Source organism: Manis pentadactyla, chromosome 15 (genome assembly GCF_030020395.1).
Source record: "Manis pentadactyla isolate mManPen7 chromosome 15, mManPen7.hap1, whole genome shotgun sequence".
NCBI classification, from domain to species: Eukaryota; Metazoa; Chordata; class Mammalia; order Pholidota; family Manidae; genus Manis; species Manis pentadactyla.
In genome coordinates, this window is record NC_080033.1 from 80,383,974 (window position 1) to 80,410,286 (window position 26,313).

General features: G+C 53.5%; 1 protein-coding gene across 1 annotated transcript; it reads right to left on the minus strand.

Annotated features, from left to right (window-relative positions):
* Positions 1-23,521: 23,521 nt before the first annotated feature.
* Positions 23,522-25,760, minus strand: EMC8 (ER membrane protein complex subunit 8). The gene is made up of 3 exons (XM_057493041.1): positions 25,209-25,760; positions 24,425-24,519; positions 23,522-23,992 (listed from the first exon to the last, which is right to left on the minus strand). Exons 1-3 carry the CDS (start codon positions 25,305-25,307, stop codon positions 23,833-23,835), a joined length of 354 nt encoding a protein of 117 aa, XP_057349024.1. The 5' UTR covers positions 25,308-25,760; the 3' UTR covers positions 23,522-23,832.
* Between the last annotated feature and the right edge of the window lie 553 nt (positions 25,761-26,313).

Here is a 26,313-nt window from a genome sequence, read left to right on the forward strand (position 1 = left end):
GTTAGGGTCTGGCCTTCGGCCCTCCTCACGTGCTCCCCCGCACACACACCAGGGGTGAAGCTGGGAGGGCGACCCAGGAAGGGGTGTGAGACTTGCCTCCTGGCCGGCTGGGCCGGCTTCGTGGCTCCTGATGACACCCAGCTGGGAGTAATTCCCCAGCTCCCCACGCGTGGGTGCAGAGGCCTTTTATCCAATGGGTTTCTTAGGCGGCATCCCACAGCGAGGAGGCCGCTGCAGGCCCCTACCCAGCTCGCCAGGAGGAACAAAAGCAATCCCTTACCACGTGTTTTTCATGTCATTGTCACAAGGCTGTCATGCCAACTCCACCTCACAGGCCCGCGGTCTTCACACGGCTGCGCTCTGTGTGCCTCTGGAGGCTTAGAAGGGGAAACTGAGTCTCAGCAGGGCAGTCACACTTCCTGGTGGGTGCGAGAAGAGTCAGCTCACAGGAAGCAGAGCCAGCCTCCCTTTGAGTCATTCCTAAAAATGTTACGACCTTTGGTTCTCCTGACCACTTCAAGTCCAGAGTGACTGGCAGAAAACATATTATTTCCCCCCCACCCTCACTCTGGACAAGGAGGAGGACAGAAGGGGGCAGAGTTAGGGGCAGGGTGTTCCTTCCACCCGCTCCCCACTCCCCACCCTCACAAGGGAGGTGGGCTGGGGCCTCCTGTCTCTGGAGGGAGCTAGGAGGAAGGGCTGCTCGAATTGTCCGTCCAGGGTGGCAGCAGGTGTGGGGAAGTCCTTGGGGACAGCCGGCAGAGCCACCCACGTTCTTGTCGCAGAAGGGTGGAGAAAGACAGGTGAGGCCCTTCTGCCGGGAGAAGCCACACGCAGGCTGAGGTGCACTGCTTGTTGCGAGGTCAGCCTGCCTCCCGACCCCAGTTTCCACAGGGGGAAATGGAGATTCATTCATTTCTACAAACACGTTTTGAGCACCTACTCTGCGCCAGGTACAGGGGATGCCACAGCAAGCAAGCCAGCTCTGACTGAGCAGCACCTGTGCACAGGGCTCCCGACGTCACCTGCTCAGGACAGCCCTCGCCTGAGGGTCCATTTCCCAGATGTTGACGGCAGGACAGGGAGGTCCCAGGTCACCCCTTCTAACCTGTGCCCTCCGCCCTCGCGGGCTCTCCTGCCCCAAGCCGGGAGAGGGACTGCCAGGCCACTGGTAGGGGTGGAGTGAGGGGATTTTGGCCCAACTCAGCCCTGGGGGAGGGGACAGGGCGCTAATGAGGAGGGTGTGCTCGTCACCTTACGGTGTTGAGATGAAGCACGTAAAGAATCCGGGTTACTTTGCTTCCTCCCCCAAGGGGCCTCTGCCCAAGAGAACAGTGGGGTTTGTGCTTCAGTACCAGAAGTTCTCAATGCCGGCAGTGTGACATTCGGGTCATTCTCTGTCTCAGAGGTGGTGGGGTGCATCCTGGGCACTGTGAGGTGCTCAGCAGCACCCCTGGACTCCACCTACTAGATGCCAATAGCGACCCTCATCAAGCTGTGCCAGCCAAAAACACCTCCAGACATTGCCCCCTGTCCCTGGGGGCACAGCCACTATGCCTGCTGAGGACCCCTGGGTATATTCCAATGGCTCCTAGCCCTGGCAGCATGCTGGGGTCACCCGGGGAGCTTAACAAATAAATAAGGATGAATAAAGCAAACACCCCCACCCTGGCACACCCCAGGGATCCCATCTAATTGCTTCAGGTAGGGCCCAGGATGGGTGTTTTGTAAAAACTCCCAGATGACATGAATCAGCTGCTATCATGGAGACCCCCAAATCTGGCATCAGAGCCCACTCGGAAGGCTAGAGACAAGACACAAACCAGACAAATGCAGGGTGTGAAGCTTGTGTAGAACCTGCTTTGGACAAACCAATTATCAGAAGGTATTTGTGAGAAAATAGCACAAGATGGAAAAGTCTGGGTGTTAGATGATAGTAAGAAATGGTTACTAATCTTAATAGATGTGGTAATGGTATCATGTGTTCTGAAGCCCGTATCTGTTAGTGATACCTCTGGAAAGGTATTCATAAATGAATTAGTATGAAGACTGGGCTTGCTTTAAAAAGATTCTAGGAAAATAGAAAGAGGGCAGAGTCGGGGGATGGGGGGAAATGAAGCAATAATGGGAAAAAGATGATAGTTGTTGAGTGACAGGTACCTGGAGGTTCATATGCTATCCTACTTTGCATATGTTTGAAGTTTTCCACGAGAAAAAAGGTTTTTGTTTAAAAAAAAAGAGAGAGTGCCCGTTTGGAGACTGTTTCCCTGGCAGCCAGGTGAAGTGCCCACCCCAAGGAGGTTGGTCTTGGTTTGGGGGTGGGGGGAAGCTGGGCATGGAAGACCCTGGGCTCTGAGGGCAGGGTCGGGCACAGTGGGCTCAGCTTATCCCACCAGCATAGAAGCAGCTGCCGTGATTACGGCAGAGGGTGGCCTTGAACCCACAGACCCTGGAGACTAAGCTGGGGCATCAGCCCCACACCTGCCTGTGCACAGAATCACCTGGCACTTTGGGACAAGGCGGGTGCTGGAAGTGGGGATTCCTTAGGTGTGAGCCCAGGTGGGTGGGTGTGAGTTCAGGACCCTGACATCTGTCCCCTAAAACCCTCCCTTCTCAGCCCAAAACCCCTTGGTCTTTGGAGGAAATAGAAGAATATTCAGAGCAATTCGCTCTCTTCCCCTAGAGGATTCATGGCTTAGAGAACAACTTCCTGCGATGACCCAACAAGAGTTCCGTATGTGACTGAGTACCTGCCCTGTGCCAGACACGGCCTCAGGCTCTGGGAATAACAGTGTGCGGGCCACACCATCAGAACCTTTGCCTCTCATGGCAGAAGAGGCCCCAGAGTTGCCTGAGATGTCTGCCCTGCTCCCCAGCCCTGGCCCAGCTAACCCCTCCTAACTGCCATAGCTCCGAGCAAGCTATGTCTGCCAGTCTGGAGCCGTACCGGCACCCCGGAGCCTGCTGTGGGCAATTCCTGAAGGTCTGTCTCTCTGTGGGCAGGTGAGCCCCTGAGGCAGGGCCCAGATCCACTTTGCTGACTCTCAGATCCTCAGTCAGGCATAGAGCCCAGCACAGTGCAGCCCTCCACACCAACTTGCAGAATGAAAGGGACTTTAAATAAGCAAATGGAGAAGTGCAAGTCCTCAGAAGGTTTCCGGGGGGCCAGGGGACCAGACACATTCCAAGTAAAGAAGCAGATGCCAGAGCCCATTCCCAAAGGAAGCCATATGCCAAACAGGGCATATGAAACTGGGGCAGTCGCCTGGGCAAGCTACAGGGGAGAGAGCGTCTCTGTGAGGTTGCTGTGCCCAGAAACAGGAGGAGGCTGGTTCTGCCTGCAGAGCCCGGCTCGCTGGGGCCCCTTCTCCGTTGCCATAAAGTGGCAGCACGGTTGATGAGAGTGGTGGTGGCCACACCAGGAAAGAGGACAGAGGAAGTGAGGGGAGGGGCAGGTGCGGTCGCCCTGGATACATTCTGGACCCAGATGATGTCAGGGAAGGCCCAAGGCTCAATGGGGACCAAGGGTGAGCTGAAGATCAGCCCGGCTCAGGTTGACCTGTGAACAGGAGCACCTTGGGGACCCGGACATGTGGTACCTGGATGGGAGAGTGGAAGTCCCTGCAGCCTGGCCTCCTAGCTGACCTGCGTAGGTCTGGGAGGCCTTGGGCCTCGCTGGTCGCTGTGGCACCGCCTCCCCATGCTCTGGGAGCACCACCTCGTCGCATGTGGCTTTGGAGGGATCTGGGCTGTCAGGCCCAGGCAAGTCCCCATCAGGCGACTGCAGCCCCAGCCAGTGTCATGAGTTGCCCAAGAAACCACCTGGCTGAGCCTAGACAACCACAGGCATGGGAGAAAATATAAAATAGTTGTTCTAAGTCAGTAAGTTTTGGGATGTTTTGTTACACACACAAGCTCCTACTAAGTGCCAAGAATAGACACGATCTGGGTTACTGCTTTCTTTAACTTTGTTTTAATTTGCTGCAGTGAGATTTATAAGCTATTTCAAAAGCATAGGGTATTAGAAAATGTACACCTACAACTCGCTGTCATTTTCCTTAAGAAATTCTCTGTTACAGATTTGTGAAGCTCTGGGCATACCCCTTCCCAATCCCATTCTCTTCCCTCCCTCCCACCTTTACTTTGGGGATGACCTCCCTGCTTATTTTTATGGTTTTGTTGTATATCCGTGCACCTACAGACCCTCTGTGGTCTGGGTTAGTCTCTGTAGCCACGTTGCCAGGAGGAGGCATTCATATCCATTTTACAGATGAGGAAACAGGTCCACAGAGGCGAAATGGTCTGGGCCAGGGACACCTCTCTGACCAGGACCCACCAATACAGAGTGGGCGGCAGGTGGTTCTTTCTTTTTGGGGGACTGCTTCCCTGGGCACTTGTGGGTGTGCACGAGAGTCAGGCGAGAGCACAGCACCACACCAGTACTGTGGGATTTTGGAAATGTGGGCCACAGGAAGGACGTGATGGGACGCCTGGAATGTGCCTGTGGACAGGGGATGCTGTGGCCACGGCTGACGCGGGGCGACGGGTACATGGAGATTGGTTGTGCTAGTCTCTCTGTTTCTCTTTTTAAAACCACAACCCCCCTTTTATTCATTTCATATACTAACAGTAAATGCAGATAAATGCATTCTGCTTCACAGGACAATGAGTGTTCTAGATATAAATGAGCACTGGCATTCCAGTCCTTCAGCAATAATTTGTTTTCTTTCAAATGTCCCCACATGTATTTGAAAATTCCCTAAATAAAAGCTAACAAAGAAACCCAGGCCCTGGGGAGACAGGCCCCAGGAGGAGGGAGTAGGGGGCCACACAGGTGGGGCGCCCCATCAGTGCAGGGCTGTCTGCCTGAGAGGGTGCCCTGAGAGCCACAGACCCACCTGGCAGCTCTGGAGGCCATCAGACGGGGCCCTGGGTGTTAACCGCCCCCTGGGGAGGCTGAGGTGCTCCTCCTGCCACCCCAGGCTAGGCCTGGTCCCCCCTCAGTACCTCCCAGGCCCAGGGCTCCCATCCTCTTGCAGGGGGCCCGTGGCTAGTCTTGAAGCTCCAGTGACCGAGTCACCCATTTCTGCGTCCCCTGCCCGGCTCAGTGCCTGGCACATGTTGGTTCAGTGAGCCTGTTGACCATGTGGGGTCCTGGGGAGTAGGGACAGCGTCTGCTGGAGTTTGCCACGTCGGTGAGATGAGCCCACCTTCACGGGCAGCATCGGGGAGCAGAGCAGCAGACCTCGGGTCCCCCCACCCCTGTTGAAGCCTCAACGAGCCCCTCACAGGCGTGGGGACATAAGCAAGTAGCTCATCCTTTCTGAGTCTCCACTTTTCACCTCAAAATGGGGTGAAGAGCACCACCTCTAGGACTGCCATGAGGATCACAGGCGAGAGTATGTGTAAATTCACTGTGAACTCGAGAGAGCCAGACAAATCATGGCTCACGTCTGCTTTGAGCTAAGCAGGTACCAGGCACCATTCTAGTACTAACTTTGCACGGCCTTCAGAGGTGGACACCATGATCAGTCCCCTTTGTACAGGTGGGTGGCTGAGTTCTAGAGGTGCTGTCACTCGCCCCAAGTCTCTGGCTGATGGGTGACAGGGCCTGGGTGTCCTCCACGGCCGGCAGGTCTCGCTCTGCTGCCCCTCGGTGTGGGTGTGCACGAGAGTCAGGTGACAGCACAGCGACCGCCACGCAGAGAAACCAGGGGCTGCCCACGTGCGGCAGAGACAGCAGGAAAGCCCCCAGAACGCCGAGGCCTTCACACCCCGCAGAAAACGCGGCATCTGCCAGCAGACAGAAAGTCACCAGATTCAACGGCCACTTCACCAAAAGGAAAAACTTCAAAAGACACAGTTAAAAAAATGAGAAGACAAGCCACAGACTAGAATGCATTTGCAAATTGTATGTGTGATGTAGGACTGAATGCACCGAGGGCTCTTAGAATGCAATAGCAAGAAAGCAAATAGCCCAATTAAAAACTTAAATTTAAATAAAAAGAATTAAATTCCAAAACAATTTTGAGTCATATTTCACCAAAGAAGACCTACAAATGATTAAGGGGGTACATGAAAGAATTCAGTGTCACGAGTCATCAGGGAAACGCAAATCAACGCCAACATGAGATACCCCTTCATCTATACTAGGAATGGCTAGAGTAAAACAGTGAGGGAGGTAACAAAGGTTGGTGAGGATGTGGGCAAATCCTTAGAATTCTGCTGGGAGTGTGAAGTGACGCAGCCCCTTTGGAACATGGCTTGGCAGATGCTTAAAAAGTTAAGCATTTATTTACCATACAATCCAGCAATTCCACTCCAAGGTATCCACCCAAGAGAAATGAAAATGTATTCACACAAAGACTTGTACGTGAATGTTCACAGCAGCACGAGTCACAGCAGCCGAAAGGTGGAACCGACTGCCCGTCACCTGATGAATGGCAAACACACTGGGGTCCGTCCATACCATGGACTGCTTGTCAGTCATGCGTAGGAAGGATGCCCTGATTCATGCTGCAGCGTGGATGGACCTCAGAACCAACACGCTTAGGACAAGAAGCCAGACACAAAAGGCCACATACTGCAGATTCCGTTTATACAAAGTGTCCGGAACAGGCAAATATTTACAGACAGAAAGCAAATTGGTGCTTGCCACGGCAAGGGGCTGGGAGTGAGGAGGGACTGCAAACGGACAGAGGGATCCGTACATTTCCTAAACACTATCGAATTGTGCACTTAAGCCAGGTGACTTTTAGGTCCTGTAAGTTACACCTTATTAAAGCTGTAATAGGACGACCACCCAGTAACAGCTGCCATGGAAACACCTCTAGGGATCAGCCACGAGGGCCAAGGGAGGGAGAAGCCCCTGCCCAGGGGTGTGCTGGCCCTAGAATGGCCAAGGGACCGTGGCCTGCTACTGGGACAGAGGCTCCTTGGGTTCTGGGGCTTTGACAAGAGCCGAGGGTGGATGGGCTCACGAGCAAGCAGCCCAGGGCTGGCTCTGCAGCAGAAAGGCAGGAGAAGCCCTGGGACCCTGGAGGAGGGGCTGTTGAGAGGAGGCGTGAGGGCAGGAGGTGGGTCCTGCACATGAGCGGGCAGGAAGGGTGCGAGCAGAGGAAGGAAGACCGGAAGCAGAAGCACCGAGCGGGAGGACGTGGCAGCGGAGGGCGATGGAGGGGAAGGTTGTCTGGCATGGGGAAGGATCCCTGCCCACTGGGCCCACGGGAAAGCCTAAAAAGGTGGGCAGCCCAGGGCCCTGGAATCAGGGGCCCCTGTGAGGGGAGGAATGGCTGCATGTTCCCAGCCCACACCTGTGACAGGGATGGACTGGAGCAGCCTCCGTCCGTTCGTTCTTCTTTCCTCACTGGGCATCGCACGACTGCCCGACCACCTGCAGCGCCGTGGGCTCCTGGTGCTTTGGGGAACAGCAAGACCTCCACCTCCTGGAGCCTGCAGGCCAGGAGGGCAGAGTCCTGACATGCCCGACGGCAGAGTGATGAAGGGGTGGTGGAAGCAACGCTCAGAGGCGGAGGAGCCGCGGCAGGGGACAGGGACAGGGCAAGAAGGTGCCCCCAAGGCAGATGGCAGGATGAGATGGCAGCAGGGCATCCCTGCCTGGAAGTCCCTCGAGGCCCTGGCAGGAGGTGAGGGGGTAAAGGCAGTGTGAGCTGGCTGAAGTCAGAGGCAGCCCCACCAGTGGGCCACTGGGGGGGTGAACCAGTGGGCCCCTGGGGGGTCAACTCCACCATGGCAGCAGCCGTCGTGGTGACGTTTTCTGCAGGGGAGGGGACAGGTGGAGAGGCACTGAGAGAGCTGGCTCCACTGTGCAGCAGCGGGTGGCAAGAGGAACCATCCGGGGGCTGGGGGCTTGCACCAGGAGGTGGACGTGCCTGTCCTGTGCGCTTCCCATGAGCCTATGAAATTGTTTCAGAGCTGGAAAAATGAAGCAAAAAACAAAAATAAAAAAGGCTGTTCTGCAGCCATAAGAAAGAATGACAAAGCTCTTCGTGTCCTGGACTTGGAAAGATCTCCGAGATTTCGCCTGGATGTTCCAGCCTTTCATGAAAGACGGAGAGGAGCAGCGGGGCTCTGCATTTGTCTAAGCATGTGCGCGGAGTGTCCCTGGGGAGTCCCAGCAGAAACCGCGGGCACGCTGCCTGCGGGGAAGGGAACGGGGCTGGGGCGGGGCCCTGGAGGCCGTCCGCCCCATCCCCTGTCCGCCTTTGGAAACTTGAATCAGGAGAATGGATTACCTAGTCCAAAAGTTGAAATTAAAAAAAAAAAAAAATCCATAGGTTCTAAAATATAGAGAAAACTGCAAAATAGGGGCAAATAAAAGTTCACTTAAGACATGGAAACATTATCCATCATTAAATTTAGTCTTCACAAAAGTTTTAGTACAATTGAAAACAGATGGGGGGGTCGGTTCTCACACATCCCTAAGGGTGCTCGGTTACTAAGCACTCAGTGTCAGCGGAAATTAATGTCACTTGTAACCAAATAATTTCAAATGCAAAATTGTAGAAATTATTTAAAAAACTGTTCCAGAACCAATGGTGTTTGACGGAGGGTGTGGGTAGGACTTTTCATTCCTCTGCTGGGCTCTTGGTGGGGGAACCACCCAAGCAGGGCTGGGGTTGGTGTGGTGAGAGTGGAGAGATGGGGGGGTTCCTGAGAGGTGGGGGGGGGAAGCAGAGACGGGGTGTGACCAGGGCGATGAGGCGGTGGGGCAGTGGAATCTAGGATGTCTCCTTCAGCCCGTGAGTGAGTTTGCTTTGTTGAATTAACTTTGATCTTGCCAAATTCAGGGAAATAGCGGATCCTGGAACCATCTCGAAGACAAAAAGATGGGTACTTTGCGATCTGTAGGTGATTTGCTTTTGATAGGCATTCTTAGTCATATACCAACATGCTCTTAAAAGGACAGGGATGCCATTTATTAGAGGCCGTGTCTGGGGACATCACCTGCTCACACTCCGAAGCCCTGTGTCCCGGGGGTCAGAGGCAAGACCTGGTCCAAACCTTGGCCCTTATTTTACATAAGCTTGAAAATGCTTGGCTTCTCCGGCTCTGCTTAGTAGGACTCAGTGTGAACGGTATCTCCCGACATGGGCCAGGGTGAAGGTGAGGCCAGGGAAGGATGCGGGTGGCAGATCCCAGACTCAGCAAGGTGTGCGGGTGATGAGGAGCCGGGCAGCAGGGAAGGAGGCAGGCTGCAGACCCGAGCGTGTGGCTGCTGGGACGGAGGAGGGACGACCTTCCACGCTCCACAGTGCCCGAGGGCGTTGCTCCTCCACTATCCAGCCTCTCCCTAGGTCACCCTTTGTCACAGAGGAAGGGATAAATGCCACTGTTAAACATTTCCCACCTACAATAATTAAAATATGTTTAAGCATCGTGGCTAAAGGGGAAGAAGGTTCAGTTACCTGAAACCTTAAGTGAAATATACTTCTTCCCAGCGATTCCAAATGGCTAAGGTTTTCGGCACATCTTTGGAAAGAGAGGGCAACTGCCCCACAATCAGACTGGCTTCCGCAGAACGGTGCCAGCTGGAAGCCTGAGGGCTCTCTTTGTGCCCCGCCTGGCTCAGCCGCTCCTTGGCAGCTTCAAAGTTAACCTTTGGAGAGGCATCCAAGCAGGCACCATGGTGTGCAGGGCCTGGGCATGGCGCCCGGGGGCCGAGCACAGCTCTGGCGTTCTTCCGTGAGGCCCTGGGCAGGCAGGGCGGCTGGCTCACAACCCTCTGCGGTGTGGCTCTGGCCTCCCCGGGGCTTAAGATGAACACAGAGGGGACAGTGCCTGCAGGCGGGGGTGTCACACGCACGGGTTGGGAGGGGGCTGAAGGTGCTCGCCAGGTCCCAAAGGGGCCTGAGCTGTTCCGCAGGACATGGCTTCCCTGGTCAACGTGGGCTTGGGGGAGGCTGGCCTGGCAGATGCCCAGGCTTCCCTCCAGGGCTCCTGAGGCCTCTGGCTCACTGCCGCTGGGCAGGAGGAGAAGGGAAGAAGTCAGGGCCCTCATGCTGGAGGCCAGCCCCTGTGCATCCTGGGAATGCTGGGGACGAGGCCAGAGAGGACTCGGATACCCCGTGGCTGTCCTGTTCCCAAGTGTGTGGTCACTCATCAACTCATTCATTATCTCCTTTCCCCGGGGAGCCACCACAAGGCGCCCACTTGGCAAAGTCTAGGGCTGTGCCACCCAGCAGATACCTAACAGGAGCCACAGATGCCCTCTGTAGATTTCCTAGTAGCCTTGTTAACAAAGTAAAAAGAAATAGGTGAAATTCATTTTAATAACATATTTCACTTAACCCAATTTATCCAAAAATGATCATGTCAACATGTAATCAATATTAAAATTGCTAATAAGATAGTTTACGTTCTTTCTTTTTGTACTAAGCCTTCCAAAGCTGGTGTGTATTTTACACTTGGAGCACATCTCGCTTCGGACCAGCCACATTTCAGGTTCTCAGGAGCCATACGTGGCTGCCCTGTGGGACTGCACAGACCTAGAGGTACAGAACAGTTAACACCCAGACCTTTTACTGGAGGGGATCACTGCCAGGAGCCGGGGATGGGGCAGACTGGTAAATAGCTGATTATGTAAACCAGAGCTTGGCAAGAGCTACAGGATGCAAGAGCAGAGACTGTCGTCTAGTCTAGGGTCTCCAACCTGTGCTCAGGAGCCTGTATTTCTCGTCTCTGCTTTGTTACTTGGTAGCTGTGCGGGGCACCTGGCCAGATGCAGACACTGGTACGCATTCAATGAATTAATCACAGGAGATGCCACCCCTTGCCCATGGGACCGAAACCTTTAAAGTGCTAGTCCTGGCTGGAGAGCTGAGAACCCTCCCTGGCTCAAGTGCAAGTGGGGCAGTTCCCAGAGGACAACTTAGCACCCTCTGGGGAAACTGGTCCGCCGCCACCCAGCCACCCACGGAAGGGTCCGAGTCCCTGGAAGCCTGCACACAAGTGCATGTGAGGCTGGCATGGCGGTGTTCACTGAGCGTTGTGTGCAGAATCACGGACTTGGAAATGCTCTGAGTGTTGTTCAGAAGCATGAATAGGCATCTGGCATATTACCATGCCTATTCATTTGGGGGAAGGCCACCCGGCATCCACAAGGGGAGTGCTCAAAGTATGCCCGGTGCAGAGAAGCAGAATTATATGGTATGATGGCAATCGGAGCACTTCAACAATGTTACATGCAGACAAAGCATAAATAAAGTAAGAGTACCTAATAACACTACAGGACTGAGAGGGATGCTGCCAGCCTCTGAGGAGCAGTTGGTATCGGGAAGGGGGCAGACTTGTGGGGGAAGGGAGAGGACAAGAGGGTCTCATCTCAACATTTTGTCTCTTAAAAAACTCAATAACTGTGGCAAAAAGTTACTCTGTTAAGTACATGAGCGCATGCTAATCTTCACTGTACTTCCTGTACTCAAAATATTTCATAATAAAACTTAAAATCCCTCCGACTTAAAACAACGAATGAATGAATGGCCTTGGGAGAGTCGCCCGTCCTCTCTCTGCTTCCGTATCCAATATGAAAGAGGGGACAGTTGTACCGGTGTCACTGAGTTGGTGGGCAGATAAGTGGTGGCGTTTTCACGGCTGCCGTCTGGTAATAGAAGCCTTAGTCAGTAAGTCCTGAATGCTTACTGAGTGCCTACCACGTGCCAGCACGAACGAGCTGACTTGATGGCAGGCCTGTTTCACAGTTGGGGGGGTAAGAGGTCCAGAGTTACCAGCTAGTAAGTGGTGGGACTGGGACTGGAGCCCTGCCAGCCAGGTTCAGAATCGGCATTTGTACCCCCTTCTGAAAACTCTCTCCCATCAAGGTCAATTCTCCCTCCTTTTCCAGAGATGGAAAATGAGTTTTGAAGTCCGCATTTCAACTCCCCTGCCAAATCAGCCCCCAGTAATCCCTGGAGAGGCAGAGGTGCCCCCTCCGGCTGCACACGGCAGGCGGCCGAGCCTCCGTCTGCGCCTCTCCCCAGCATGCACAGGGCTGTCTGGGGGACGCCTCGGCACCAAGTTCAGTCAGCTTATCAGATGCTGCCGAGGACCTGGCCATCGGCAGCCCCGTCTGTACCTCCCCAGCTGTATAAAAATATTCAACAGGATGGCACATGAGGGGCAGTTTTGAGTCCTGGATCTGCCTTCAAGCTCCATGGGACCCCACAGAGCAGCTTGCCTCCCTGGAGGCTGCTGGCTGCCTTAGCGGGGCAGTGAAGCTCCCCTGCAGCCTAAAGACGGACCCGACACCTGGACATTCTCTCCTTGCCTTGAACACACGAATTGTGCAAACAGCTGAACATCAGCTTCCCAGGGTCCTGCCAGCCAAGAGTGAGAAGCAAATGAGCTTTCTTTTCTGATTGCCGTTTGGTTTCAGTGTCATTTAAATTGGACCGATTCCCACTGAACGGTGGTTTGGTGGAGGCGGGCAGAGAGGAAGCGCCACTACTTCTTCCTTTAGCAAAAACTTCTATAATCGTTGCATTCAAACCCCAGGAGTATGTATGACTTCTGCTGTAAGGAAATGAAGACACAGACTTAAAACTTCCCAGCAAGGGGCACAGTGAAGAGCTGGGCACACTGCAGGGCACAACGAAGGGGTGTTAAGTATCGATGAGAAGCTGCGCAGCGAGGACAGAAGGAGAGGCTCCTCCCTAAACCTGGGAGAGGTTTGGAGCCGAGCAGCAGCAGGAGGCCGCTTCCTCCTCCGAAGCTCCCAGCAGCACCCCTCTTCCCTCTAGGAGAAGAGATCAGCAGCCATGTGGCGTCTCAGACTGGGGACACTTGCTCGCTCTTCTATGGGGGCCATCTGAGCTGTGGCTGCTCTGTCCCCCTGCTGGCTCGGCGCTGTCCTGCTCCAGCCTATTTGGTCTGAATGCCTGGCCTTTGCAGAGAAGGGAAATTATCGTTAAGCCCAGGCCTCCCTGTGGCCCCCGTGGCTTTCAGAAGCTTACTCTGTGCCATTAATCCCTGGCTCATATCCCCAGTTTCTGGCCTCGGGGATAGAGGAATGGACAAAGCAGAGATGCAAACCCATGTGTCAAAAGGAATCAAACCCCGACAGAGGAGGAAGAATGGGGGGCAAGTGACCTTTTCTGAAAGGCTCTCCTGGGAAGGCAGCTGTAGGACTCGTGCAGGGCCCGAGGGGGTGACTAGGGTCAGTAGAGGTGTTTCAGGAAATGGATAATTTATAGCAGAGGGGAAATTTCTGGCAATTGGAACAGGGGTGAGCTGCCTCAAGACCCAGGGAGGTCCCAGGGCCGGTGTGTCTAGCATGCCGAACACCACACCGGGTTTGTCGGGATGGCTGACTTGGGAGCCTGGGAGAGAGGGTCACTTTGCACAATCCTCCTGGTGAGCAGGCCACGTGTGGCCTTGGTGCTCTGAGCATGCAAGACCTTGGGGAGAAAAAGGCCAACATGGTGGCTGTGCAGCAGAATGAGGGCGCCCTCGGTGGTGGGCAGAGGGCGTTGTGCCTAGTGGTGTCCATGTCAGATGCCGGACAAGCAGCCCCATGGCAAGAAAGCAGCCCTGCTCCTGGCCCTGAAACAGGCCAGACGAGAGTGGCTGAGCTGAGGGTGCAGTCGGGGTGGGCAGGAGCAAGGGTTTGCTCGTGGTTAGGAGCTGTGGCTGGGTGGGAAGAGCAACCTGGCCCAGAGAGCAGGGATTTCCAGTACGCTGATGAGAGCCGCGTCAGCCGTGGCAAGGACGTTCGCTCAGACCATGAAATGCACCGGATCCATGTGCTCACACCAGTTCTGGGAAGGAAGACGGGGCTCCCCAAGGCAGCGAGCAGACGGCGTGTTCCCCAGGCTTAGCTTGGCTTTGGAGAAGTTTGGAGTTGAAATAAAGTATTGCCGGAAGGCTCAACTCTGACCCTCTTGGGGTAAGGAATGTTCCAGTAATTAAAGCCGGCATGGACTTGGGAAGGCAGGGGAAGTGGACTTGGGTGCCGGGCATGTGGGGTGTCCCTGGCAGGCTGGGCCTGACCCCTACTCCCATGCTGAGAAACAGTCGTCCAAGAGCACGGGCGGGAGACCCAGGGGCCTTGGCTTTTGTAGATCTGGCAGGTCAGGCCAGAGAGGGAGCCGGATGCAGGGTCTCCCCCACCCACGAGGGCCTCTGCCTAAAGGCCTGGGTTTTAGCGCACCTGCGGGTGGGCGCTCATCACCACCATGGAACCTCAGTGTCCTTTCCGCCCTGGCATTCCTTTAGGGGTTCTGCCATTTGCAATGCTACAGGAGATGGAGTGCTGGGCTGTGCGCCCTCGGTGGCCTGACATTGGTGGCAGGGGCCTTGGGTATGACCGAGCCCTGGGCCGCGGGGCTGGGCATCAGGTGCCTGCAGTGCTTGTCAGGGCAGAGCTGCTCCAGATGACGGAGCTGGGGCAGAGAGGAGCCCAGGCCCCTGCAGAAAGCGGGGGACCCCCAAGTGCTGCTGGAAGTCCACGGGAAAGGGCTGTGGTGGCAGTTTCCCCAGGCCTGTCCTGACTTCTAGGATTCTGTTGTCACCACTCACGTCCAAGAGCCCAGGACATTCCCGGATGCAGCTCAGCTCGGCTTCTCTGTTCGCCTCCTGGTGAGGGAGGAAGGCAGGCTGCCACATGGTCCAGGGAAGCCAGGAGGGCTGTCCACCCCCAGCCTCAGCCTCAGCCCTCAGCCGGAGGTCTAAGACCCTGTCCCAGGAGCGGGCCGGCAGCTCGGAGCTGTGCGTTGGGCGTCGGTGCGGGTCTGGCCAGTCCCGGCCCAGCTTGCTAGCGGGCGACCGTGCAGACTTCCCGGCACAGGCCCACGTGGAGGAAGGAGGCCCGGAGTCTGGGGGTTTTGCGCCAGAGCCAGGCCTTTCCAGTGGGGTGGGCAGGTCCCGGGCAAAGTCCCCAGGCCTCACCTCTTCTTTAGCCGACTGGGGTGGCTTTTCCTGCTCCAGGGCAATGGAAGTTTCTGGCTGATGACAGCTAGGGATCCCGGGGAAACATGGTTCTCCTGGCCCTGGGAGGGAGGGGGCTGGCTGGTGAACCCTGGTGGAGGGAGCCAGGCAAAGGCCATCCCTCCGACGGGTGGGGAGGAGCTGTGACCCGGTGGGACCCACCCAGTCATCCACCTGGGGTGCTCCTGCCCCAGTGCCTCAGTGAACTGGGGCCACAGCCAAGCTGCCTGGAGTGCTGGGCAGGGGGGCGGCAGTTCTTGCCCCAGCTGACCGCTCCCTGTAGAGTGGGGACAATAAATGACAAGATTGATTCAGTTGCAGGCTTGGCCAGTGACCTCAGTCTCCAAGGGCAGAGCTACAGAGCAGGCTCCGCGGGCGGAGCTCGTCCAAGGTGCCCCTTCCCAGGTCCTTTCCCAGCAGCGGCCACTTCCGGGGCTCTGTGGGGTCTGACAGGTGCTCCCCAGGGACTCAGCAAGCTGGAGCCACCCCTGGCCGCTTCCCAGGAGATACCAGGCAAGGTGGGAAGTAGGGTGGCAGGGAGGGGTGTGCTCTCAAGCCCCACGTGGCCGGAGCTTCTCGGTCTCCGGTGCAGAGCGGGGAGGCCTGTGTGCCGAGGGACATCGCTTTGTCTGTCATGGGAACACTCCCTCCCTTCCTGGCCCCCCAGCGCCCCCAGTGAAGCCTGTCCAGCACCCACACCTCCTCCATCCTGGACATGGGACCCCGGCCTGTTCTCATGTTCAAGTATATGAGACATCAGGGTTGTGAACAGAGACAAGATATGTCCTCTGTGACCCTGGACCCCAGGCCCAACCCCCTCGGCCGAGGGTCCCGCACCCAACCAACCTCCCTCACCCAGACTCCGGGTCCGGCTAGTCCCTGCCATTGTCGCCGGCTCCGTTCTGTCTCCGACTGCTGGGGTGGGGGTCCCTGGGGACCTCCTGCAGGCATTTCAACCAGAGGGACGACCCTTGCTGGAAGAGCGCCTTCCCGCCCGTGCCCGTTTCACCCTTTGTTCCACGTGCAGTCACTCGCCTTGGTGGACTCCGCTGCGGCCAACACAACGTGCAAAGGGCCTTGAGCAGTGGGGTCAGACGCTGAGGAGGTGGCGGTGCAGCTCCAGGTACCCATCCCCATCTCCCTGCAGGCCCAGGGAAGGGATGGGCGCCCCGGGAGAGTGCCGGGGACTGTGTCCTCACGGGGCTTGTCTGAATGGTGGGCTGCTTGGGAGACACATTTGGGAAGGTAGCCAAGGGACCCCTTGCTGCAAACGGAAAAATAGTGACTCCCTAACTTCCTCTGGGCTCCAGGTTTCTCCCCATCTGCTTTGCTCCACCAGCCCCCCCGGACAAAATGCACTCCCCTCTTCTCTGCTTCCGGCCTGCTCTGCTGGCCTGGGCTTAGTCCTGCCCCAGTTTCCCTCTGCCCAGGGGGGAGCGGCACTGCGGTGTGTGGCTGCACCTGCAGGGGCGCCAGCCCACCTGGATGACCACACTCCATGCTTACGGAGAGCACTATCCCTCCCAGACAGCCCCGTAGTGCCAGGATGAGGGGCACTTTCCTCCCGGGGCTCCAGGCGGCACACAGCCTGCTCCGAAAGGTGCTTCAGGTCTCTGGGACGTGTCTTGAGAACTGCCTCTTAGCACAGAAGTAATTTTAGCGGAGAGCTTAGCTGACCAGAAGTGGTCACTTTACCAGCAGGACCAGCAGATGACTGGGAGCTCCTCAGAAGGCAGGTGCTGAGAAACGCCAGGCATTCGGGGTGATGAGCAGAACAATCCCTCTGCAAGGATGAGTTTGGAGTTGTGGGGCAGACAAGGTGGGAGGCCAGGATGCACAGCAGGCCCCCCTAAAGGCCCTCAGAGGGAAATGTCCTGAGCAGATTAGGAGAAACCCACAGCTGAGATCCTCAGATCCTCAAACCAAGAACTGTTGCTCCTTGTTCACCTAAGCCAGGTACTCAAGCCAAGAGTCTCCAAAACATGTGACCCGTGCTGAAGGAGTCCCAGAGCTGCTGTCTCTTTGGAAGCGTCCTGACACTGAGCCTCAGTATGTGCAACTGTCCTGGGCTGTGCAGGACACCTGACCTGTGCACGTGCAGAGGATCCGGCTTCCTGACAGCTCCTGCCCATGAAGAAACGGGCTCTCATGGTTTCAGTGTGCTTCTCCTCGATCCCATTAGTTGAACCACTTCCATAAACTTACTGGCCATTGGGAAATCTGTTGGGAAGTGCCTGACCAAGTGGGCTGTCTGACTTTTTAAAAAAACTTGATCTATAATTTTTAATATGTTTGGATATATTGGATAGAAGTCTCCTGTTGGCTGTGTTATGAATAACTTCTCCCACTCTGTGATTTCCCTTCCCATTGTCCTAATTGTGTTTTTAAATGACAAAATGTTCTTGATGTTAATGTAGTACAATTGCTCTTTTCTTTAGGGTCCTGTTAGAAATCTTTGCCCAGCCCAAGGCTGAGTATAGTCTCCTGTTACTTTCTGGAAGCGATGTCATTTTACTTTTCATATTTAGACCCAATAGTCCATGAGAGACCACTATACACCTACCCAAAATTAAAAAGACTGACAGCATGAAGTGTTGGTGAAGCTACAGAAGCCCTGGAGCTCTTACACACTGTGGGGGTGGGATGTTCAACTGGGAAACCACCCTAAAAAGCTGCACATACACCCCCCTACAGGTTCAACTTCTATGTAATCCTGAAGGAAATGTGTACCTATGAGCACAAAAGGGCACACACAAGAATGTTAACTGCAGCAACATCTGTAACAGCCCAAATCCGGAAATAACCCAACTGTCCATCAACAGAAATGGAGACCCCGGGGTGTGTCGAGACAACAAAATAACACACAGCAGTGAGAATGAATGAAAAATTGCTACACACAACATGAATCTCAAATGTAAATTTAAGACTTCAGGATTCAAAAGTGCAGAATTCCAGCATTTGGGAGAGAGACGGTTAGAAGGATATTCAGCAAATGGGGGATTTCAGATAATTTGGCTTATTTAGTTTTTCCTTTTTTGTGGGATCAACAGCATGTCTCTGGGAGCATGTCCTGCATACACAGGGACTGGGACAGGGTCCTTGGGACACCAGAGACAGCTGTGGAGGGCTCTTGCTACAAGGCACCTCCTGGAAGTGGGAAGCAGATGACAGATTTGAGACTACGTTTTAAAAATTAAAGATAATAACACCATCCAAAAGACAAACAACAACAAATGTTGGCGAGGTTGTGGAGGAAGGGGAACCTCCTACACTGCTGGTGGGAATGTAAATTAGTTCAACCATTGTGGAAAGCAGTATGGAGGTTCCTCAAAATGCTCAAAATAGAAATACCATTTGACCCAGGAATTCCACTCCTAGGAATTTACCCCAAGAATGCAGCAGCCCAGTTTGAAAAAGACAGATGCACCCCTATGCTTATCACAGCACTATTTACAATAGCCAAGAAATGGAAGCAACCTAAGTGTCCGTCCGGAGATGAATGGATAAAGAAGATGTGGTACATGTACACAATGGAATACTACTCAGCCATAAGAAGAAAACAAATCCTACCATTTGCAACAACATGGATGGAGCTTAGAGGGTATCATGCTCAGTGAAATAAACCAGGCAGAGAAAGACAAGTATCAGATGATTTCATTCATCTGTCAAGTATAAGAACAAAGCAAAAACTGAAGGAACAAAACAGCAGCAGACTCACAGAACCCAAAATGGACTAACAGTTACCAAAGGGAAAGGGACTGGGGAGGATGGGTGGGAAGGGAGGGATAAGGGGGAAAAAAAAGGGGGCATCACTATTAGCAGACATAATGTAGGGGGGTGCACGGGGAGGGCTGTACAACACAGAGAAGACAAGTAGTGACTCTATAGCATCTCACTACGCTGATGGACAGTGACTGTAATGGAGTATGTGGGGGGGACTTGATAATAGGGGGATTCTAGTAACCATAATGTTCCTCCTGCAATTGTAGATTAATGATACCAAAAAAAAAATTAAAGGTAATAAACAGGTCTTCCTGTGTATAAGGCCCCCCGGGAGGCAGAAGGAGCCTCAGACATTGTGCTTGTCGGCCATCCAGAGCCCAGGCTGAGGCTTCGAAAGCTGGGAGTCTACAGTGTCAATCTGTGGGCGTCACGTTGCTCCAGTGTTAAGCAAGAGCACATCTGTGTGTTCTGTGTTCCATGCATTTGAGAGGAGAAGAGCCAGAGAGCTCCTGCGAGGCGGAGCTCAGACCTGAGCCCCGTTAGGTGGGACCTCACGGGACCCTGACGCCGGAGTGCTACCCAATTGGCAAGCCCACAGAGGGTCAGCCTTACTCCAGTTCCTCCGTCCCTGGCCCACTGCAGAGCACCGGGTAAATCACTTCATCTGGGATCTTAAATTCTTCATAGTAAAGCACAGATTTTGGTCAGAGGTCAGGGTTTTTTAGGAATGTGGCCTGAGTGCCCTTGTTAAAATGCTGACTTTTGGGCCCAGAATCTCAGTGAATTTCAATTCTCAGGACCTGAGCCTACAAACCTGCATAAATTTTCTATGCCACCATTTTACTTGCCATAATACCTATTAACTCTTAAATGACGTTGGAAACTCCTCCAATGTAGGCACCAGGCTTCCATGTCTTTGTACCCCGATATCCAGGACATTTAGGTGCTCGTGAGATTCTCGCAGGTTTGACCAGTTGCTGTCTTGTCTTCGTTTAGGGGGAGACAGGAGAATGGCAGGGTGGGAGGGACTTTCCATTTCTTTTTGATTCTCTTCCATGAACATGCAGGGACACTGTGTTAGGAGGACGCCACACCTACCAGGGAGCGGGAGTGGGGTCTGAGAATGGGGAGTGCGGGTGAGGGGGGAGACTCGGCTCCTCCCTGCCTGGTTCCCTGGAGGGGCCGCACCTCCCGCTTGGGTCACTTCGGTCCTTAGGCAGTCACTCTGCAGCCTGGGCCATGGCCCCACACCTGTAAAACGCAGATACTAACGCCCTGAACCCTCACAGGCGGGCGGTGGGGAAGGCAGCCGTACACAAAGGGTCTGAGAGAGGTAAGCTGCACGATTCTTGGAGAAGGAATGCCTTTATTCATGCCTTCTTCAGTACAGGCTCGCTGAATGTTGACTGTGCGTAAGCACTTGGCTCTTAGTCAAGGACTAAGAACAGTCCTTTACCTTGGGGGTCAATCTGGCCAATATATTCTACAATTGTTAAAACATTCGCAGTTAAGGACTTTTTTCAGTGCAGCCTGAACACATTCTACTGTAGAGTGCTAGCACGTGTGTTATTCCCACTGGGCCTCACTAGACATCCCGTGAGTGGGTGTCTTACCCTCCTTTTTCAGGGGACACGAGAGGTAAGTTGCCCACGGCCACAGAACTGGAAAAAGGCAAAGTTTGGATCCAGGCCTGGCGCTCTTGACTAATCGCTGGTAGGAGACGCCGCTGCAGCGCCATGGAGTCACCCAGAGTCAGGGGTGGGCACTGCTGGGCGCCACAGATGACTCTCTTCTTTGGGAACATCCTTTGAGAAACCAGCACCTCTTCTTCAGTGATGAGGTGGCCGCAGAAGCGGACATGGAGGGCACCGATCCGGCCCACCGTAGGCTCCCCTTCATGCTTGGTGCCCAGTGCCACTGGCGCTCAGCTCAGGGCCCGCCTCTGGGCAGACTCCCCAGCGACTGTGGACCGTGCCAGGTCAGGAGCCCTGCCCAGAGCACTCACGAGTATTCTCAAATACAGTTATTTTCAGATTTATCACTGGCATCTAGAACGCTTTCAGACAGCAGTGACTAGAGGATGTTATTCTGCTTTACAAGGCAACACGAGTCCCTGCCCAAGGGCTGCTTTCAGATCCAAGGGGTGCTTCCCTGGCACTCGCCACACTGCTCTGAAGGCAGGAGACCAGGGAGAACACGATTCTTGGCAGTTCACATCTGGACGAGACCTCAGGTTCCTCAGAAAACTCTTCTCCAAGGAAGGATCCACCCTAGAAAGTGAGTCCTTAATGAAAAAAGGCTCCTTAGAAGAACGGCCACTGATTTCTAAGAAATGGCAAACTTGATCCGATTTGGATCCCATCCAAGGATAGCTTAAGAACTGAAGGAGTAAAACCAAGTCAACATTAGGAGGATAAATATTCAAGCCACCCCTGGATCCCAGAGTGAATGGAGATGAAGTCAGATCGGCACACCGTCTACCTGAGACTTGGCAGGCGGTACACGGACCAGCATTTGCTGCCAGGCTTTCTCCTGAGCGGAAAAAAAGATCCAGTGCTTGGGAGGCACCGAGTTGATGGAAAGCCTCAAGATACGTCAATTAGTAAAACGGAAGTCTATTTCTAAATTCAGCTGTCTTCGCTAAAATTGCTAAGCGTGCCCGAAGGGCATGGCGTCAATGTCCATGGCTATTTTTCTTCCCCTTGCCATGCTGTCAGAACGTAGCTACTGGGGGAAGGCAGAATCACTACAACAAGGGGCAGTTTTGGAAGCAAATCTTTTCCCTTCGAAGGCAAAAGAGGCGGGCCAGGGAAGCTGAGGATCACTACACGCAGGAACAATAGGTTTTGCAAGTACATCCGTCAGAAAAATAAGCTATTAGATCAAAGCTAATTTTTATACCGAGGAGGCTTACAAATACCACATCCCTGGGAAATTGTCCCGGAAATTTAAATCACTCAAGGTCTCTAAGTTGTTTTCTATTTTAAATTAATCTAATTTCATTGCAATCAGCAGAATCAATTTTTCCTTCGTGAGCACATTGCTCGTCACTTAGGAAGTTGCTGCCGGCTTTTCCATGCGTGGCATCCTAAGTTCCTAAAGGTAACCGCGACTACGCACGGAGAATGACATTCTGTATGAATTAGTAATTTCTTTGTCCCACTCACTGCTGAATGGATGGATGAAATAAATGTCTGTCCACCAGAATGATCTTAAGGACGTGGATGGCTCTATGGGGTTATCTGCACACACACACACAGCCTTCCCCTCCCATCCCTTCAGATTTAAGGATGGCTTAACATTTTGATGGGACAAAGACATTTTCAATATATGCTGTGTTGCTCTTTTAAGTCTTTTCTCTATAAAGGCAGAGTAGGAATACATTCTAGGGGAATGTCAGACAGGTTCCGACTTTTCTCCTGGTCGGGGAGAAACGAAGTCTGTTCTTAGGGCCAGGGGGCCGGGAGGCTCACTCAGGGCCTGGAGAGACAGGAGGGGGTGGGCCCAGCACAAGGGCCGGGGGCTCAGCAGAGGTTTGTGCGATTTTAGCAGCAGATATCCGCACTTTGGAAATGTTTGTTTTTTCACAGATACTCTACCCTTCCAGAATATTTAATATGCTTCCTTCTGAAATCTAAGCCTGACTCAGCCATAGAGAGAACCTGGCTCTAGGATGAAACCCACAGAAGACAGCACACGTTCCTCCAGGCCTAGAACCCAGTAACGGGGTGAAACAAGACTCGTCCTTTGAATGAACCCTGAACTAGCCTTAGCCACACCTTGATTTCTAATAGTTCTGCCAGTTTCCATTGACCTTGAACGTAGCACACACTTGTTTTAATCCCCGGAGAGTCTTCTCCCCTTTGAAACAACCCCATTTGGAACAAGACTGCCCGCTGCACTCGGCCGCGATGGTCCCGGCATCTAAGGTGGAGAGAAGGCGTGTGCGCTGGTCTGCGCTCTACTCAGCATTTTGTCCCAACCGGATATAACGCTCCCTTAGGAAGTTCACGGGTGTTACAAGAAAGACGGGAGACTTGGTGGATTAAAGCACATCTATTGCAATCTATGTCTGAAATTTTTTCCTACTTGTTAAAATAGTGCTGTCATAAACCTTTTCAACAGATGATGCCAGCTGCTACAAATTTCCTTCATGTTCTCAGACAGGACTGCAGGAAAAGGTATGGTTCTCTTAACTCTGCACAAAATAACTCTAGTAAGAAAACCCCTGCAATGGTACCATCAAGTCTCCCCATCATTTCCTATGAGTGGGTTAAAAACTTGACCAAATGTTCCAAGTATAAAAATTACAGACAGTGCTCTGTGAAACCTGCGGAGTGCAAGTTTGGTTTTGCCTTTGTTGCTTCAAATACAAAAGTAAATGATCCTGAGGACACAGAGCGGAGCCATCTGGATAACCAGCAGGTTGGGTCCGTCGAGTTAGATAATCCTGGATGGTTCCAGTTCCCTCTGGACCCCGGAGGCTCACAGGCTGGGCCTGTGACTGAGAAGCACCCGTCCACATTCCCGCCCCCAGCCACGCTCTTTCTCCCCTTCATGAAGGTTCCTCACACATCAGCCGCATTATTCCCACTGTATAGCCTCGGCAGCCCTGTGAGCCCAGCACCGCGTGGGGCTGGGCTGCTCACCCTGCGCCTCCCGACCACCCAGCACCAACACGGGTTCAGACGTCCTCCGGCACCCGCACGCCACGCCTGCTCCTGCCCAGGACCGGACAAACTCCAGCGGGATGAAAACTCACACATGGTCATTTGGGTATAAGGTGTGGGCTTTTTTTCTCTTTTTTAATGATACTTCATAAGCCTTAAAAAGTATTCTCTCCAGATTACAAAAGGTTAGTTAAAACTGTTTAATAGGAACAATCTTGGACAAGCAGAAATAGCTTTGATTTGGAGAATTATAGCAACATACACCTGGGAAGGACCCCACAGGGACAGTCAGGTGGGACAGCCTGTGCCTCTTCTAGAGGCTCTGCATTAAAAAGATGACAGACGGGCATGCCATTCTGCCCTCTTTCAAGGCACACACCACTTCTGAAAACTGCCAGCTTTCCACAAAGGCTGAAAGATTTTATTTACATTAAAAAATAGCTTTTCTTATTCAGTGTAGTGGAAATGCCCAGAGACAAGTCAGTGAACTCCCTCCCTAACACAGGTGCAGAACAGCTTTATTGATCTCCGGGTTTGTCCAGTCATTCCGAATGTCATCCAGGTGGTCATCAAAATCCACCAGCGTCTCGTAGGACCGGCCATCCAGGAGCGACGCCGAGATCCTCTGGGCCTCTGGCCAGTCTTCACAGTGGTCACTATGAGGTGAACAGGAGAAGGTAACCTCTTAACAGAAAGAGAACAGAAAACCAGCCACAGGGGAGTGATATAAAGGAAGACAATAACAGATGCTAGCAAACATATATATTTTTAACACATACAGAACATAAAACAGGAAAGAGACACCTCCAAATGAAGTTCTGAAAAAGCTGGAGGTAGAAGACATGCTTTCTGATGATTATACCCACGCACACTAAACACCCGGAGAGAGGGTCTGCCCTGGGGAGAGGTGCCCTGGAGTCGGGCACCGCTGGAGCCCCGGGGCTCAGCCCTCCAAAGCCGAAGAACACGCACGCTTCTGTGGGAGGTTTGTACACCGCTCTGGAGAATACGCTCACTTAAAACACAGGAGGCTGGGTCAGCCCCCAGCATATGGGGCATGCGGTTCACCCCACGAACACAGTACTCACTGGTGTGGGTCTCTGCACCGCCATTTGTTTTCATGGTGTTCGTACACATGGATTGTAGGTACCACGCAGTCCATTGTAAACTTAGTGTTGTCTACCTGCGCACAAGACAAGAACACACTCATGAACAATTAACAGGAGCCGACAGCCAGCACCTTTCTGGAGTCCTCAAGCACCACCCTGGGGCCCTCCCAGCAGTGTGAACACTGGCCCCCGGCCGAGGTGGCAGACTCCACCTCACGGAGTGCTGACACTGCGCATCTGCCTGGATCGCACCATGAGTGTGGCCTGCAAAAAGCCTTGGTATGTAGGATAAATACTAAGCACTGTATTATTTCTCCAGCAAAGTGGGGCTTTAACATGTTACCTCCTCCCTCCCTACAGGCTGTGCCGGCTATTCTAATTCAGTGGTTCTCACACATGAGTGTGCATCAGAATCATCTGGAAGCTTCTTAAAACAGACTCCTGGGCCCTGGGGGCCTGCATTTGAACCAGGTCCCGGGTGGTGCCGGAACTGCTAGCACGGGCACCCCACTCTGAGCATGGCCGACCTCCAGGACTCCCCCTTCTGGAGGCCTGTGTGCTGTGACTGCACAGCACTCACATGCCTGTGACTCAGCACCTTTGTGACGGCGGGTGCTGTGCAGGGGAAGGCTGCAGAGGGCGTTGGTGGCCTGAGGAAGTATCTGCAGAAAGGAAGGCTGCCTATACGATGGGCCCCATGGCCGAAGGGAACATGCAGGAGCCATCCTGCGACAGAAGACATGACAGGCTCAAGCGGACTCACCATGACAAGGGCCGCATCGCCGAATCCCTCGGCGATTCTTGAGGCCACCTTTTCTGCAACCTGGTTTGGACTGCAAAAGACGACCAGTGAGCTTACCATGTTCCAGTTTACGTCACTCAACGCTGTCTACCTGAGGCATAGTTAAAAGCAAAGATAAGTGCCAATAAACCGCATGTGCATGTTATGCCTGTTTAAAGTGGCTTTTTGGCAACTGGTCCCACTGCAAACACTGCAGCTGACAGGGAAGGCTGTAAGGGCAACAGAGCGGCTTCCTGCCTTACTCCCCCAGGAGGCCCTTGTGCAGGGGATCGAGAGGCACCTTATGAACACAAAGGTTCCCTGGAAGCCAGTGGAGTGCGCCCCCGAGGCCTGGAGATGGACTGCTGAGCCGGCCAGTGCAGAGCTTCAGACTGGAAGCCCGTGGGCGAGCGCCCCCACTGGGCTCTCAGCAACTGCCCACTTCTTAGCTGCTGCAATTGAGTCACTTTGCTTTTTTTTTTGGTATCAATATACAATTACATGAGGTTATTAGATTCCCTCCATTATCAAGTCCCCACCACATACCCCATTACAGTCACTGGCTGTCAGCGTAGTAAGATGCTATAGAGTCACTACTTGTCTTGTCTCCTCTGTGTTGTACAGCCTTCTCCGTGCCCCCCCACTACATCATATGTGCTAATCATAATGCCCCCCCTTTCCCCCCTCTTATCCCTCCCTTCCCACCCATCCTCCCCAGTCCCTTTTCCCTTTGGTAACTTTTAGTCCATTCTTGGGTTCTGTGAGTCTGCTGCTGTTTTGTTCCTTCAGTTTTTGCTTTGTTCTTATACTTGACAAATGAGTGAAATCATTTGGTACTTGTCTTTCTCCGCCTGGCTTATTTCACTGAGCATAATACCCTCTAGCTCCATCCATGTTGTTGCAAATGGCAGGATTTGTTTTCTTCTTATGGCTGAATAATATTCCATTGTGTATATGTACCACATCTTCTTTATCCATTCATCTACTGATGGACACTTAGGTTGCTTCCATATCTTGGCTATTGTAAATAGTGCAGCGATAAACATAGGGGTGCATATGCCTTTTTCAAACTAGGCTGCTGCATTCT